This window comes from Onychostoma macrolepis, chromosome 03 (genome assembly GCF_012432095.1).
Source record: "Onychostoma macrolepis isolate SWU-2019 chromosome 03, ASM1243209v1, whole genome shotgun sequence".
Taxonomy (NCBI): Eukaryota; Metazoa; Chordata; class Actinopteri; order Cypriniformes; family Cyprinidae; genus Onychostoma; species Onychostoma macrolepis.
The window spans coordinates 43,953,215-43,971,046 of record NC_081157.1 but is presented as its reverse complement, the minus strand read 5'-3'; the positions used below and the strand labels follow the sequence as shown (position 1 = coordinate 43,971,046).

Below are 17,832 nucleotides of genomic sequence, written 5' to 3'. Positions count from 1 at the left end.
AATAAATTAAAAAAAAGAGTACTAATTGTATTATTGCATGACTACAGAAACCTTCAGAAATCAAGTTCTAAAATGTATATAACATTCAAGCAATCACACATAAATGCTGGTTATGTAAAGAGGGGAAAAGGACAGGGCACAAGATACCTGGGGTGACAATGAAAGGATAGAAAAAAAAAGAGTGAACAGTGAAAGAGAAAGAGGAATCTGAAACAGGTGGCAGAGCAGCCCACTGAGAGAGACTGCTGGACAGGAAACAGAATGAAAGAGACAGACAATGAGAGAGAGAAAGAAAGAAAGAAAGAGAGAGGGAATGCATTTTTAAAATGACACATGAAAATGGAGTGCAACGACACACATTCTGTCCTGAACAGCCTCACACAGCAAACACACTCCTACGACAACCTGCCAGACAAATACAACCGAATGTTCAGAGCCTCAAAGAGACCGAAACGCAGACTGACACTTCAGTTGTTACAGCGCACATTACTGTATGTTCACTCACAAATGCATTCAAATAGACATAGGGATGTCTTTCAAAACTACACTTAACTGTAAATTGCCGCTTACAATCCATTTTACCTCTGTAATGTGACACACACTACTGTTCAAATGTTTGAGGTTTCATTTTTTTTTTAAAGAAATTTTTATTTTTATTCATTTAGACATTCATTATGTTACACAAGATTTAATATTTAAAATAATCACTTCTTTTAAACTTTCTATTCATCAAAGAATCCTGAAAAATACATATTGCAGTTTCCTCAAAAATATTTAGCAGAACAACTGTTTTCAACATTGATAATAATAATAAAAAAATAAATAAATTGTTTTTAGAATGATTTGTTACTGAAGGATCATGAAGACTTTTGTAATGATTGTTGAAAATTCAACTTTGACATCACAGGAATAAATTATATTAAATTAGAAAACAGTTATTTCACAATATTAGTGGTTTTGACTATTTTTAATCAAATAAATACAACCTTAGTGAACTTATAAAATCTTACCGGCCTCAAACTTTTTCACAGTAGTGTATTTCCAAATGAAACAGGATATTCATCATCAAGAGCTGGACTGTAAAGTGAGTATGACATACCTAAATGAATGAATGAATGAATGAATGAATGAATAGCTAATTGGCTATTAGTAAACATTATTCAATAGCACACATGTGATGTCAATAAAAAAGGAAAGCTGTCTCCAATGAAGAGATTAAAAAATATATATATATATATATTTTTTGAATAATGTACACCATGTAAACTTTACTTTGAAACAATAATATGATTAATTTCTTAATGGGGCTAGGACTGCACTTTTATCCACTTGGAACTGGTTGGCCATTAAAGTGGGTGTAGCATACCAGAATTCATTCAGTCATTGTTTATTTTTAAGGAATGGTGATGGTTGCTTAATAGGGTGGAATTTGAAAATAAGATGGGTTCAAAATTAAATAAGTTAATTAAGAGTAGGTGGGGCAAGATAATGCATTTTGTTGAAAGATTACAAAGGCAAAAGTTTTCTTTGGAATAACGTGCTATAATGAACTGAACATGGTAAGACCATTGTGATAAAAGAAAGTAAAAAGCACAGGAAGAGGAAACAATTAAAACATTTTCTTAATTAGGTCCTGCAGTCAGTTGCAATAAACTCCATATGTTCAATAAAAATGTTTTACAAAGTTAATCAAACTCCTTAAAATCTGTTTTTATGGCTTAAAATTGAAGCCTTTAAAACGTAAGACAGGAAAACAGTGATCTGGAGAAGTGCACAAGAATCTGTATCCTTTTTTCCCCCTCCAATTTCACACACACACACACACACACACACACACACACACACACGTCTCAAGTCAAATAGGGCTGCATAGTTAGGACAGATCCGTGAGTATAAATATCTCACAGTGGCGATTGTGTGGGCAGGAAGCGACATCAGGAGCATTTCCAAACGCACACGGCCAGACTTCCCCCAAAGAACATGTAGAGCAGGTTCCTGACTTCATGGCTCACCTCGAACCCAAACCCCTCACCGATCACCACATGCCACGAACTGCCAAACTTCTTATCCATGGACTCCTTGATCATCTTGGCAGCACTCTGAAAATAGAGTGAACCAGCGAGAAAGAGAGCGAGATGAAAGCATGTAGGCTACTGGAGCACTCCAGATGGCCAGACTGTGCGCATGCGAAGCGTCCTGACTCAGTACTAGACGGAAACACAGAGCCCAACCCCACCTGTGTGACCTGGGGAGTACATTTATCTAAAAGCCTGCGCTTCATAACAAAAGCACACACTCACACTCAAAGCTGACTGACCTCATTGTTGGAGGCAAATTTCTCACAGGCTGTGACGCAAAGCTCCATAGTCTCCACGCGCATCTCCTCTGGCATATCTGTGTGCTGCAGATGAAACCAACACCACATATTCTAGTCAAGCTCTTACAGGTGATTATTTCTATAAAGAAATACATTATAAAGAAAAACTGCCATTGAAATATCTATATATTCATAGATGATAATTTGAACAAAAGTGACAAAGACTTTTACATTGCTACAAAAAAATCTATTATCAATTAAAAAAATGTCAAATCAATACTGATTTACTAAAATGAGGGAACTAAATAGGTTGTGAGAACTAATTCTTAATTTAACTAAAATTAGGGAATGAATTAATAAAACTGATCAAATTAAACAAATGATGGATGAATATATTTTTGTCTGCAATTTATGTGCAAGTTTCAGATTGCTTTTTTTAACTTTTAAGATTATGAATCACATATTACACAAATAAATATATAAATATATGCTCACATCAATGAGTGGGATGAACTCTAAAAGTGCTGTTCTTTTTATTTGGTAAAACATATATGTGTTGAAACGTCTAATAATAAAATGTGACATTCTGTAGTTTTGTCTCATATTCATCTTTTAATAATATTTGCAAATGTCTTGACTCCTCAGCCAACAGAACAATTTTGTCTTTACTGTTCCAATACTTTTGGAGGGCAATGTATATATATATGTATAATTCTATTTATTTTTTTAACAAAGAAAATAATAAGAAATATTTCTTGAGCAGCAAATCAGCATATTATAAAGATTCCTGAAGGATCATGTGACACTGAAGACTGGAGTAATGATGCTGAAAATTCAGCTTTATCATCATAGGAATAAATTACATTTTAAAAAACACTCAAATAGAAAACAATTATTTTAAACTGTAAAAATATTTCACAGTATTAAGGTTCTACTGTATTTTTGATCAAACAAATGCAGTCTTGGTTAGCATAAGAGACCTGAACTTTTGAACGGTCATGTATAGAAAAGTTATAATAAATTATTATTAATTACAATCATGTAAAGATATATTAAACACTTTAAAATAAATACACAAACTATGTTGCATTGACCAAGGCAATGCAAAATATTAAGACAGTAAAAAGACTGTCATCCATGCCAAATAAAGAAGCAGTGCAAATATTATGCTTGAGGAAAAAAAAGGGGGTAACTAGATATTTTAAATCTCATGTTTTGAAAAGAGAGCAGTTTGAGTGATCTAATACAAAAAAACACAGACACATTCATAACTGGTTATTTCTATCTAGGTCACAGCAGCATCGAGCTGCACCCACCCTGATGAGCGGAAAGCTTTGCAGTCTTTTGTAGTCGGCATCCTCTTTTTTCCCATCACCGGTTTCTGCCATCCTTTTCTTTACTAAAGAGAGACAGAAGGATTAGTCCTGTCTGATGAAAAGGAAAATCAGAACATTAGGTCAGCATTCTCACCCATTTTTAGCATTTGCAGGGAGAATGAAGAACACATTTGTTTGTCCATGAACAAAAGTAAATGTGGGATAACTGTCCTCATCAAATATGTAAATGCACCAAAATTAACACAGAGGAAACGACTAGTCTTTTCATGAATTTACAGATTATACATCTTGGTGATTCTTGATCATGATTCTTGAGAATCGAGACACCAACAAGGAGTAAATAAGACATTGTAAAGCTTTAAAGCTGAAGTTGAAAAGGGGAAGAGTTTAATAACTATATAAAAGTATTTCTGTAGGATCATGTGACACTGAAGACTGGAGTAATGACTGCTAAAATGTCATCTTTGTCATCACAGGGATAAATTATGTTTTTAAATATACTCAAATACAAAAGAGTTATCTTAAATTGTAATAATATTTAACAATATAACTGTATTTTTGATTAAATAAAAGCAGACTCGGGGAGCATAAGAGACTTCTTTCCAAAAACATTTTATTTGACTGAACTTCATCAAAACAAATTTTTTAAAAAAAAGTCTCATTTCTAACACTATTTGTGTAAAATTTGTCAATCTTGATGGTGAAGCCCATGTCACATACATTGTCAATTACTGTAAAAGCATTTCACAACATTTAACTAATATCCAATTAACAGCATTCAGATTTATACAAAATAAACACTCTGTTGTTAAAAATAAATTTGTGCAGAGAGCAACAGAAAGAGAACTGAACCAGAATTCTACACACTTAATAAGATTCCCAACCAAAACAAATAAAAATAGTGGGAAAATACATGTTTTCCGTCTTTAGCGCGTAATTATCTAAAATAAATTGATAAACTGATAAACTAGTAACGTTATGAAGATAAACAAATGTACCGAGTTCGCGTTTGTTTTTAGCATCTCTGGGCTAATATTAGCTTGCTAGCTTGACTCCATCACCCTTTGACTTAAAACGCTACGACTGATAAACAGCTGAAAGAAATGGAGAAATGTAAACATGTAAATCATTTAAAGCTCTGTAATATTTAATTTTTAGTCACATAGCTCAATTACATACCGCTCTGTAGCGCTGTACACAGACACGCTCCTCTACTAGAGTTGTCATGGAGACACAGCGGCCTTGGCAACCTCCGACCCACGTGACCTGTTTATTTCCGCCTCCGTCCATATCTTTCTTTCTTTCTTTCTTTCTTTCTTTCTTTTTTTTTTTATTTTTTATTTTTTTGTATCCTTTGATACAATGCCATGATATTGGACATATCATGTTTCTTTCTTTCCTCTTCTTCTTTTTTTTTTTTTTTTTGGTAGCCTATTTTCATGATACTTCTGGGCATTTCCAAGAATAGCCTACTTTACTTTTTGTAAGTGATGGTACATGTATTTCAGTAACAGTATGAAAAAAAGCCTGACAGTGTGTTTTTGTGTTAAAATAAGGTCAGTCATTTGGTGCACCACTCAAATCTGCCAGTAATCCTTTGTTTTTAGGTTATAATGGCATTAAAGCCTTTAATTTCACTCCTGAGTGGTCGCAGAAAGAGGGCAGAAAGGTAATCCCAGTGGGAATTATGACATTTTCTAGATTAAGGAAACTACTAGGCAATGTGGGCCATGCACCCACCTCAGTGTGCGAGTGTGTGTCTCATCCTGGTACAGAGCATCTAAAAAGCTCGTTGCATAGTTAATGTGATCTAGAATATAATAAATTCAACCAAAGTTCTGATCGTGATTGTTTAAAATGGCTCACGTGTCTTTTTATTTTAGTTTTATTTTTTGGTCCACGTGCAGATGTTATTGAGACAGGCTGCCATCAGCGCCCACACCGCCAACACAGATAACAGTATTTCATAATAGAGACTAGAGGTTAAAAGACCTCCTACACATCTTTCCCAAGCATCATTCACTTCTCCACAGGGGATGTTGGTTTGTCTGTTGTTTGGGAGTTTTTGGTGCTTTTTTCCTGCACCTTCAAATACCTTGTTGGTACTTTTAAAGCTGTATAAACCTCAAAGTAGCAAACAGAGTCTGAGTTTCTCAGCTAACACATTAGGATGATACTCAACTGCATGAACATAATGAATTGTAAACTGGTTTGGAACAACTTGTGGGGTGTAAATAATGACAGGGTTTTTTTTTTTTTTTTTGTAAACTATCCCATTACCTAATGACAATTTCTTTACCTAATTTTGATTTAGTTTCTCCTGCATTAGAAGAACAAAGGTGGAACAATTCAGAGAGAAGAGGAAAAAGGACAAGAACGATTTATAAAAAATAAATAAATAAATAAAAATAAAAGCTTGGGTTCTACATTAGCAGAACCTTTGGGGAACCTCTAGACCTCCTTTCCAAAAAACACATCCAGACTTATTGGTCTGTGCATCTCGGGTGCAGAGGTGGATTTAGTTAAAGCATGCTGGGATTGTTTTTATACTCTAAGACAGCAAAAATAAAAGCAGAGAGACAAATGCACACATCCTCAGAGAGCTTGGTCAGGTGAATTTGTTGGCTGGGGCACAGATGATGGAAGATCTACTACTCTCTGTCTAATCCACTTACACAATGGATACACTGCAAGAACAAACCGAAAAAGACGGAGAGAATTAGACATGGTTAAATATCACAAACACAGGTGGGTGATACTAAAAACATTATTTTTGGTCCAAGAGCAACTGTGCTGTTTTTTTACATGCTCTTTACATTTACATGCTCTTTTTAGCATTACCAAGCTGTCTTAATCATACCAAAAAAAAATAAAAAATGCAATTCAATTCAATTCAAGTTTGTTTGTATAGCGCTTTTCAGGATACAAATCGCTGCAAAGCAGCTATAAAAAAAATAAATAAATCACATCTGAAGTAGTTATTTGAACAATGACATGCACAAAATCTGGTTCTTGCCTGAAATCTGTTACGTACCTAAAATACACATACAGTTACATTCAGATGATGTGTACAAGGATGAAAGGAGCTAATAAACAGAAATACTGTAGTGCTGCACAGCCTCTTGAGAAACATTTTACATTCTCTCACATCTTAGATTTTTACATCTCCTGCTTCAGTAAAACACAAATGGAACAAAAGCAACACCTAGAGAGAGAGAGAGAAATGAAAGAGAGCTCTGGTGTTCAGTGTGTTATATATTTTAATTCTCATTTTCATCTTAGATTTGAACACATTTGATCTCCACTTCAACACAGACAAAGACAGAATGCAAGAAATGAGCATTACAGGATAGAAGAAGAGATTTTTAAAAAATGTAAATGAGTAAATCCTCAGTGTAGAAAAATGTTCAAGCAAAATGAGAGAACTTTATATCCAACTTCCAAGTCATTTCTTCATTCAAAAACAAATATATTCCAGAAAAGGTAACAATCATTTGAAAACCACTCTTTCTGAATACAATTTAAAGATTGCTCATGTACATTAAGAGAACTGAACATCACAAAATGACCACTGAATGCAAACAAACAGGCGTTGCACTAACAACAGCAAATACACTATCCGAAAGAAGATATATTTAGTGCTGAAACACTTTTAAAAACACAATTCCAAACCATTATGATGATCTTGTGCCGTTCAATCAAATGGCCGTGGAATCTCAAACCACATGCTTATAAAACAACTGTTTGCAAAATTAAACCACATCCATAATAATCTCAGTTCTGACCATCAGTGTGTGTGTGTGTGTATATATATATATATATATATATATATATACTGTATATATACTATGATTGCGCATTTGGAACAACATTCTTGTGTTTGACAAGGCCACAAAGCAGGCATTTTCCAGCCTGCTACATTTTACACATAAATAATACATTGAGTATAATCCACATAAAGCATATCATATGTGCAGCGTAATTTACATAAGCTCCGAGATGCCTATTCAGGCACAGTTATGAAGAGAGATAGATAGACGGTGGAATGTACATATAATGGTGAGTATTATACATTCATCATACGGAATGTTTGCGGTTTTATTTACATATATTTTTTTGTTGAGTAGATTTTTGTATAAATCTATATAGGCTATACATGCTAATTTCTCAGCATGAGAAGATATTTGTTTGTATGTAGAGATTTGCAGATTACGTTTAACACTGAAAAGAGTTCTCAGAAAGCATGTTATTGTATATACCACATTGTAAAGGGTTTCAAAACCATGGCTTTAAAGGTTAATGTAGTTATTCTATGAAATATTGCTGGAGTATTCATCTGGCCAAATGCCTTCTTCAACTGCTCCCTTTTCGGTCTGTTCATTTTAATTTGATGTGATTCTGATGGTGTTAAAGGGATTTTAATGGAGAAGAATTCAACCAGGACTGGTCTGACCAATAGGATTCAGTCTGCTGGAGTGATCACCATAGAAACAGTGTGATTCAAAAACATCGAGAGAAAAAAAAAAAACTTGAAGAGATCAAACATACAAAAAAATTAAAAAATAAAACCCTGGTATAAAAAACGGCAGACTAAAAGCAACCAGCTTCCCAGCTGTGTGAGTGTGTTTTTTCTAAACTAATTTCAATCAAATACACTGTATAAATAACAACAAATCTGAATGAGTATGCAAATATTTGCTTTGAACTGTGGGAAAAAAAAAAATCCTTTTATCAGGCACTGAGCCTGAATATCCCACATGTTTACACTGATGCTTGCCACTCAGATGTTCAACAAGGTATAACTAGTAAATACGATGTAAATAATGTAAACAGAGAGATACTTTCCCACGCAAAACTCACCACTATGCAAAAGAGATTGCTAAACTGTTCTGAATGTCTTCAGCATATTGCTAAGGTGGTTTGGACATTGCTATGTGGAAAGGATCCTGTGATACTGGATATGATATTCTGGTCCCTAGATGTGGCTTGTTTAAGTAAAGGTGTGGTCACATAAAACTTGAACTTTCACTGGCAAAAAAAGATCCATTGTAAACAGCATGAAGACCACCTCACACAGAAGTCACTTTCAAACTAATCAGCTTTCTTTTGGTCAACGCAGCGAATCCACATGACCAATTTGAGCCTGTTGTGAAATCTGCGAATCTTGCAAAAAATAAAATAAATAAATAATAAAAAAAAAATTAATAAAAAAAATCACCAAACAATGGTAAACGCTACCACTTAAAGGAACAGTTCCCCCCCAAATTTCAAGTTGTTCCAAACCTGTATGAATTTCTTTATTTTAAAGAATGTCGTAACCAGACAGTTGCTAGTAGCCATTGACTTCCATAGTGTGGGAAAAAAATACAGTCAATTAAACACATATTTCGGAATATCTTCTATTGTGTTCAACAGAAAAAAGAAATGCATACAGCTTTGGAACAACTTGAGAGTGAGCAAATGATGATAGAACTTTCATTTTTAGCTGACTTGTCCCTTTAAGTCTAGAATATTTGCACCCATTTTATCATCTGCCAAGTGAAAACCACAGGTTTGATTGCTTAGAAAAATAAGAGCACAGATCTCCTCAACAAGCCAGATGACTTGAGGTATGATTCTTGTTCATATAGCACAAATGGTGTGGGACGAGTTATGCACTATTGTTTAACACTTAGGGTTTGTTCAAATCTCTAACCCTGAACAGTAATGATAGTTAGGCATGTTTCAGCAAACACCACTAACAAAAAACTCTGCCTTAAAGAAATCAATATGACCATGGTGTGGTGTTTTGCTCTCTGATCAATCTTTGCTATCTCTGAACACCATCTTTGACTCTCTGACCCTTAAACGATCCCTCAGGAGCCCATCACTGTCTGGCGCTTGTGCGATGCTCGCAATGATCGGCTGGTTGCTTGGTGACGCCTCCGAGAACCTCCACCTCACGGCTGGTCCATGGGACTACATTACCCAGCATCCCCGTGCTGCAGTGGGCAAGAGCAGAGAGCTCCATGTGTGAAAGCGGCCGGTCCCACATGTTAAACTCAGACAGCTCTCCCACCATAGCCCGCGACGCCTCGAAACGAAGACCGCCCACTGAGCTCTACAGGAGACAGGAAATACATTGGAAAAAATTATTTTTCGAAATATTAAATAACCAAAGATTTATGGTATTTTACAGGAAAATATTATACAGCAAAATGTCACATTTAATTCAATGTGTAACTTGAACAATCGTTACTTGCTATTTCTTTGGAATTGTTTGTGAAAGTTACTTCACAAATAATAATAATGCCAGTGTAGTATTCAGATTGTGCAGCAAATTATATAATATTACATTTTTGCAATGTTCAAAAAAATCATATTAAAAAATTCTAATTCATTAAAATCAATGGGTGGCTTAGATTTGATTTATTTATTTTTGTAAAACTCCAGGTGTTTTTTCCTATTATTTATTTATTTACTGTTTTACCAGCCTTTATGATGATTATCCCAATTAAATAATTATGTGCTGCTCTAAACTTCAGATACAATAAATACATAAAAGTCTGGTAGTGTAGCTCATTATGCATGAAAGCTATTTAAATACTATTTTAAAGACAACACATAAGCAACAAGCAAAAACTGATGACTTTGTAGTTGGAATTACATTACATTCATATATTGACTTTCTCAGAAGCATAACTTTATAAAAAAAGTATTATTTTTTTCTTCTTTTCCCAAGAAGCAATCGTTGCACTATTACTTTCTAAACAAAACTTAAAAAAACAACACCCTATGAGACAAAGACAAAAAAAAAAAAAAAAACATCAGTGGTTAGTGTGAAATGAATATCGTGCCGCAAAAATGATTGTCCAAAACAGCATTTATACTTCAAAGGATGGTAAAAACAACAAAACTTAATTTCTGAAATAGTGGAAACTTTTCATTTTAGCTCCAGTGATACAAAAACATTTGCTTCTTTAAAATGTGATGCAGCATTTCTTTCGATTCCGATATTACAAAAAAAAAAAATGGAAACATGCTTTTCCTTTTAATTGTGTTTATCATAGTCAGTCCACAGCTTAAAAGCATAACCTCAGACTACATAAAAAATCATAGACCAGAGGGTAACTTTAAACTCTACTGGGTCTAATGAAAAGATAAGGAGTTTAATGAGAGAGGGATGAAGAGGGCAGGGAAAGGTAAAGAAAAGGATAAACAAAAGTGTGTGTTTCGATTTTTGGTTTGTGTTGATGGTGACTTTTACATGCTGTGAGAATACCAAATGCTGCTCATCTTGACCTACCACCGTCTGGCAACCTGTTACAACGGCCAACATCTGACGTACCTGTTCTTGGCCAAGTATGAGAGTTCCTCCCGGTCGGATGCTGTGACGGGTTGCCAGGTCACTTCCTTCAAGCTTTAGTTTGCCCCCTAAGTAGGCATGCCACGCTCCAGATCTCCGGCTCCAGCTCACACACATATGCTGCCATCTGCCCACTGTTAAGTTCAGAGGTAACGACGCCACCTACAGGATGGAGGATCAAAGAATATTCAAATTACAATCCAAAGACTGATCCTGAGATCAATGTGCTTGGATAAGACCAGCCTGCACTTTAGAAAGAAATCCTGGCAGATTATATGACTGTCCACTATTCCAACTAGAACACGAGCAAAACAATTCAATCACTTTAGCAGACAGTAAGAGCAGTCAGAGGTCAAACCAAGCATCTGTTCATCTTTTGCTAAAAACAGCCCTTAAAAATCCAAAAAGGATGTATCCTAAAAATTCACTTCTCCTTTTAAAGGCTGTTCACACCATGGACAATAACTATAATATCTATACAGGTTTAATAATCATTCTAATTATACGACAATAGGAAAGTCCACACCACAGAGGATGATTTTTGAATGATGAATGATAAAAACATTAATAGCCAATCAGAATACACCCAGTTTTACAGTGCTCACATTTTAAGCAGCATACAACTTACTGGCAGCGTTAAACAGTTAATGCTAACATTACCGTCCGCTGGTGTGGATGCTTATTGTTCTTGGGCCTTTAAGCTCAATATTATGGGTAATTCCAATGTGCTGCTTTACCATTTTTTTTTCTATGTATAGCTGATTATGTGACTCAAGCTCGTTAATGGTTCACACACATGAGTTCCTTTGCCAAATGCAGACAGTGCACCATAATCAAATAAAGAGTTTCCAGTACTACAGATTCAACAGTGCCACAACACTGCAGCTATCGACCAGTTCAGTTTGAGTGCAGAACCAAGGACTCCTATAAGCTATTCATTTAATTGAATCAACAACAAACTGTGCAACCAATGTAGTCCGAATCTTGAGTGAATGACTCTTATGAGCCATTCTTTTAAGTGCATTAAAGGGATAGTTCACCCAAAAATGAAAATTTTATGTTTATCTGCTTACACCCAGGGCATTCAAGATGTAGGTGACTTTGTTTCTTCAGTAAAACACAAACGAAGATTTTTAACTCAAACCATTGCAGTCTGTCAGTCATATAACTGAATGGGAGCCATGGCTTTGAGAGTCAAAAAAACATACACAGACAAAACCAAATTAAACCCTGCGGCTCGTGACGATACATTGAGGTCTTAAGATATGAAACGATTGGTCTGTGCAAGAAACTGAACAGTATTGATATAATTTTTTTATATCTGTCCAATATATATGTCCAACTGTCCTGAACGCATTCACAACAGCCGGCGCGTGATGAGTCAACGTGCTCTGGCATAGTAGACACATGCGCGGAAGCGATCGTTTCGTGTCTTAAGACCTCAATGTATCGTCACGAGCCGCAGGGTTTAATTTGGTTTTGTCTGTGTATGTTTTTTTGACTCTCAAAGCCGTGGGTCCCATTGACTGTCATTATATGACTAACAGACTGCAACGGTTTGAGTTAAAAAATCTTTCGTTTGTGTTTTACTGAAGAAACAAAGTCACCTACATCTTGGATGGCCTGGGGGTAAGCAGATAAACATCAAATTTTCATTTTTGGGTGAACTATCCCTTTAAAAACAAAAAGGAACAGCACAACCAGTATTGTCCAATTCCTGAAGAAATGATGAGCCAGTTCTTTTTAGTGAATCAAAAACATTCACAATCAGTGACAGTGACCGATTCGTGAACGAATGACTCTTATGAGCCGATTCTTTTTAGTGAATCAGACTCATGCAGCACATCACTGAGGTGCAATTCCTCAATGAATAGTTCCAATTAATCGGTTCTTTTTAGTATCAAACACATAAAACTTAGGATTTAACTTACTTAAAACTTAAGAATTAAGATACACAGGTGACAGCAGTATTTTGTAATGACAAAATAAAACATTAAAATCATTAAATGTTATTATGTGAAATATAACATTACTTTAATCAAAATATTTATTCATTACAAGTATTAAATAAATTGTTAAGAAGAATCAGAATCATTCATGTCTTTACGTGATGCTCTACCTCATTATTAATGATGAGCTCAATGGGTCCATGAACCAACTGCTGGAGCACAAATTCGTGGCTCTGGTCAGTAATAGCATAAGAAATTACTGTTCCCAAGATGCTCTTTGCCGGTTTGATCCACATGCAGGCAGTCAGAGAGTGGAGGGCTGGGATGTCCTGCTTTACAGTGGCATACATGGATGTGCTGCGTACAGGGAACGAGAGCCTGTAACCCACTGGAAACTTGTTCTCAGAGAGACCTGTGAAAATAATGAGAGAAAAAGAAAAAGAAAGAAACACAGAGAGAATGAATGACAAAAAATGGATTAATTAAACCTAAGCACAGAGAAGACAACACTGGATAAGACTCAAAAAGCATGTTCCGGGTTCAATAAAAGTTAAGCTCTAATGACAGCATCTCTAACCTGCTGTCGATTACCACAGAAAAATCTGTTTGACTTATTGTAAAACCAAACAAAAATGCGATGAAAGTGTTCCACAGGATTTACAGTGAAAATGCATGACTAAATTGATCTTCTAGTACCACTATAACAAAATATGAGCTGCTTTTAAAGCATAGAGCTTAACTTGTTTTGAACTCTGAATTATTATAATTCATTTATATTACACATTCCTTTGTCCATCCACAGAATGAAACTTCTCTCATCATTTACTTAGTCTCATGTTGTTTCAAAACTGTAAAGAAGACATTTTGGAGAATGCTAGAAACCAAACCACAATGGAGCCCACTGACTTCCATTGTATAAACCAAAGATAACTACACTGCAGCATGCACTCAATACTCAAAATATCTTCTTTTATATTCTACAGGAGAAGAAAAAGAAAGTCATACAGTTTTGTAACAAAACAAAATGACTAAATGACTAATGTAAATGTAAAACATGAGCGTGAGTAAACACTGACACAATTGTCATTTTTGGATGAACTATCCCTTTAAGAAGCTCTTGGTAAAATAGGTGTTTTAATCAATATTTCTTCCGGCAGTAAATCCGACCTCTGCCTCACCTTTCTCCAGGCTGCTTATCCGCTGGTGTACAGTGTCCAGTCCATAGTCAATATGCTCTTGATGTTTCTGTGTCTCTTTACGCAGCGCTTTCCTCTCTTCCTCCAGCAGTTTTATCTTTCTCTTCAGTTCTCCTTCCAGATCCTCCACTCGTCTCTGTGCAGCAGTCACTGGCCTACGAGCGGCACCTGCTGCTTTCTGTGAGCTTGTGTCTGTGTGATTGAACGCTGGTGGTGCCATTTCAGACTGTAAACAAGACAGGGATCATATGACATTTAACTTTAATGTAAAGTAGCCTAAATATTTTATGACTTTTTGATGTTCTTGTCCTGTGCACAGTGACATAACAACCACACAAATTAATGGTTTATACACATAAACAAAATGATTATTACTCAAAATGTTATTAATCTATTTTGAAAACTGTTATGCATCAAACCCATGCCCAAATTTAAGATTTCATGAAAACGTCCATCACGCTGAATGTTTAAAGGGATAGTTCATCCAAAATGCTAATTCTGTCATTGTTTACCCACCCTCAAGTTGTTCCAAACCTGTATTCATTTTTTTTCTAAACACAAAAGAAGAAGCTTTGAAAAATATAGAGTTCCTGGTCCCCATTGACTTCCACAGTATATATATATTTTCCCCATACTACGGAAGACAATGGGAACCAGCAATGTTTGGTTTCAAATATCTTCTTTTGTGTTTAGACAAAGAAAGAACCTCATGCAGATTTGGAACAACTTGAGGGTGAGTAAAAGATGACAGAATTAGCATTTTTTGGGTAAACTATCCCTTTAAGGAGACCCATTACAAAGCATCACAACACAGTAGCCCACTTCCCCGGTTGCATGCAATAACAAATTCTATTCTAGTCTATTCTACTCCATTCTGTTCTGGGAAAACCTCACAGTCATCTGTACCAGCTAGCTTGCAGAGCTGTCATTCACAGCTGCAGGAGTCCATAATATGCTTTCAGCGGAGTGCAATGTTTCTCATCTCTCCCCTGCTGTCACACATGCTGTAAGCTAGTCACTGATTGGAGAGTACCAAAAATAGGCTATTCGTGGTTTACACTCTGAAATAGTATATAGGCCTAACTACTGATTACCATTTAATTTTCTTTTGATGCAAAATATAGGTTCTCCTTATGCTCTATTCACCTCGTCTAGATTTACATTAGACCTCTAGATTTGGGTTAGATGGAGGTTAAATCAGATGCTCTAGAGGTGGTCCTGATGATGGAGATGTAATTTGTTCCTTCTATCGCCTCATAAAGCATAAAAACTGCGCACGCAGCCTATATTTCCATGGAAACCCAATCAGGGAGGCGCATCTAGAGCACAGCGATAAATCACGGCCGAGGCGCGCGATCGTACGTGAGCTGAAACGCAAACGATCTGCTCACAGGAGAGATGAAGTTTACGAGCACACTGCAGCACATTTACCGACGTGTTCAAAACAGCAAATGCAAGGCTCCTGTCACCACACTGATCGCGTTTATCAACAGGTCAGACAGTAGGCTATCTAACATCTAGCACCAGCTTTAGCCTATTTTATGAACAGGTCAGTGACGTACGCTCATTTAAATTATTCAAAGTGATTTTTTTAAACATTTTTTGTTTGTTTGTTTTGTTTTATTTCTGAATTTAAATTAATTTTGATATTTTTGAGGTGCTTAAAACAACTGAACAGCGATGGAGAAAAAGACTAAACAAGTCTCATTAAATGATGTCTTTAAAAAATGTAAAAAGAAGGAATTTTGCTAAAAACATATTACATAGGCCTACATATATAAACATTATAAAAATAAAAATAAAAAAACGTCTAATAAAAGACATGCAGTGTGACCTAAACATGCAGGGAGCCATTTTGTTGTCATGTGACTTTCATATTATATTTTTACAAGACAAATTTACATATTTTGACGTTTTTATAAAAAGGCACGAATAAGAACCGTAGGAAAATCTTATTCATAATTTTAATATTCATAATTTTTTTAAATGACATTTATTATAATATTTCACAAATAGGCTACTTTAAATGTTTTTTTTATGTTTTAAGTTAATATATATATATATATATATATATATATATATATGTGTGTGTGTGTGTGTGTGTGTGTGTGTGTGTGTGTGCGAAGAGTTCAGATACACATGTAGCCTACACATATAGGCTATAGGAGCCTGATATATAAACCAACATGATCGCAAACATTTTTGATAGATTTCCTCATTTTATCATCTCAGCCATCCTTAATTTTTATCGACCCATAAAACTGTTGATCTTCTCCCACATATTCTCGACCCCTTTTTTAAAATAGCGCATTTATAAGGTCTTGCGCCTTCCTTACCTCCAGTTTCTCAATGCGGTCTTTCATTTGAGTTATGGCATGAACCAGGTCCTCCATCGCATGAGTGGTCCGCATCGAGGACCCCGCATCGTCCCGCATCATGAGTTGCTCCTTATTCTCTTTCCGCGCATCCCCAAGTCCCGCGCTCCTTTCCGGGACCCTGCGTCCCTTCAAGCCACTCTCGCATTCCGAGAGCTTTCCCGTTAGCTCCCGTATGGTTCTCTGATCCGTGAGGATCTCATCCTTCTGCTGCAGGACGGTCTGCCGGAGCTCCTCGGCGGTGGTGCGCAGGTACCCCCAGTCCTCTCCCGCGTATAACGACGGGTCGTCCGCTTGTTGCTGAAAGTTTTTGGGGTTGCACTCACCGGCGGGGACAGGGGTGCAGATGAGTCTGCTGTAGGTGACCTGCTGCTCGCTGCCTCCGGTCCCTAGTCCCGTTAAACCGTAGAAGGTTGGCGCCTCCGGTCCTCCTCGTTCCCTGCTGGTCACATCAGTACCGTGAAGAGCGTCCAGAGGTCCTGCTCGGGCCACGGACCCGGTGGAGAACGCCTTCCCGGTTGCGTCCGGTGAGAGTGAATGGTTGTCAGCCAGGGGCTGCGCTGCGGCCGCGGATGCCGGTGGAGATCCGCTGTGAACCGCGGCGATGATGCATATAACCGCTCCGATAAACGCCACCATCCCGGCGGCCAAAATGACAACGATGAACTTCAGGGTGGCGGTCAAAAAAATCAGTGATGATAAGAAACAAAAGATAAAAGGGAGATATGGACCTTAAGAGTGAATGAAGTTCATCAGTAAATTCAACGCAAGAAATCAGCAGCTTCTGTAATGTGCCTGTTCACGCGCAGGACGAGTCTCTTAATGTCTCCATCTCGGTATTACGGTGGGGACAACAAGAGGTGGGGGCTTAGCTTACACATCAGGGGTGGGCTGCACTTGCGAGGGAGTTGGAGGCAGCACCCGCCTCATGTCAGACCAATGTGAGCTAGACTTCATATAGCCTTGTCTGAAAAAATACCTGGAGTGCTTAGGAAAGCAAGTCTGCAGGATACAAGAAGGGTCTGCGTCGGTCTAACCATATCTCTCATCCATACTCTTATCCATACTATAGGGAGATTGGGAAAAATTGATTACATGATCTAAAACAAATTTTTTTTTTTTTTTTTTTTTTTTTTAGACTAAAATTCTGTCATCATTTAATCAAACTTGTTCCAACTCAGTATGTGTTTCTTTCTTCTGTTGAACACAAAAGATGCTGGTAATCAAACAGTTGACGGTAGCCATTGACTTCCATAGTTTTTTTTTCTATTTGTATAGTATTGGTTTCCATACACTGTTTTTAAATTTGGAAT

General features: G+C 36.4%; 2 protein-coding genes across 3 annotated transcripts; both read right to left on the bottom strand.

The window, feature by feature from the left end:
• Window positions 1-1,239: 1,239 nt before the first annotated feature.
• dnal4a (dynein, axonemal, light chain 4a) lies at window positions 1,240-4,934 on the bottom strand. Of its 2 annotated transcripts, none has more exons than XM_058767736.1 (4): window positions 4,834-4,934; window positions 3,634-3,716; window positions 2,318-2,401; window positions 1,240-2,099 (listed from the first exon to the last, which is right to left on the bottom strand). In XM_058767736.1, the coding sequence occupies exons 2-4, from the start codon at window positions 3,703-3,705 to the stop codon at window positions 1,935-1,937; spliced, it is 321 nt and encodes a 106-aa protein (XP_058623719.1). In that variant the 5' UTR covers window positions 3,706-3,716; window positions 4,834-4,934; the 3' UTR covers window positions 1,240-1,934. The 2 variants fall into 2 exon arrangements, with proteins under 2 accessions (XP_058623719.1, XP_058623728.1); XM_058767745.1 differs by having other exon boundaries at window positions 3,634-3,745; window positions 4,834-4,899.
• A 1,962-nt stretch (window positions 4,935-6,896) lies between these two features.
• On the bottom strand, window positions 6,897-17,567 carry LOC131537767 (neuronal pentraxin-2-like). Its single transcript, XM_058771406.1, has 5 exons — window positions 16,481-17,567; window positions 14,127-14,370; window positions 13,119-13,360; window positions 10,982-11,161; window positions 6,897-9,754 (listed from the first exon to the last, which is right to left on the bottom strand). The coding sequence occupies exons 1-5, from the start codon at window positions 17,156-17,158 to the stop codon at window positions 9,521-9,523; spliced, it is 1,578 nt and encodes a 525-aa protein (XP_058627389.1). The 5' UTR covers window positions 17,159-17,567; the 3' UTR covers window positions 6,897-9,520.
• Between the last annotated feature and the right edge of the window lie 265 nt (window positions 17,568-17,832).

Bases quoted from the DNA above. Each gene is read 5' to 3' on its own strand.
- dnal4a (XM_058767736.1), bottom strand. From the start codon at position 3,705: ATGGCAGAAACCGGTGATGGGAAAAAAGAGGATGCCGACTACAAAAGA. The intron at 2,402-3,633 runs GTGGGTGCAGCT...TTTCATCTGCAG, and splicing joins AAAGCTTTCCGCTCATCAGG to CACACAGATATGCCAGAGGA. The intron at 2,100-2,317 runs GTCAGTCAGCTT...CTCTATTTTCAG, and splicing joins AATTTGCCTCCAACAATGAG to AGTGCTGCCAAGATGATCAA.
- LOC131537767 (XM_058771406.1), bottom strand. From the start codon at position 17,158: ATGGTGGCGTTTATCGGAGCGGTTATATGCATCATCGCCGCGGTTCAC. The intron at 13,361-14,126 runs GTGAGGCAGAGG...TTATTTTCACAG, and splicing joins GATAAGCAGCCTGGAGAAAG to GTCTCTCTGAGAACAAGTTT. The intron at 9,755-10,981 runs GTACGTCAGATG...TGTCTCCTGTAG, and splicing joins TCATACTTGGCCAAGAACAG to AGCTCAGTGGGCGGTCTTCG.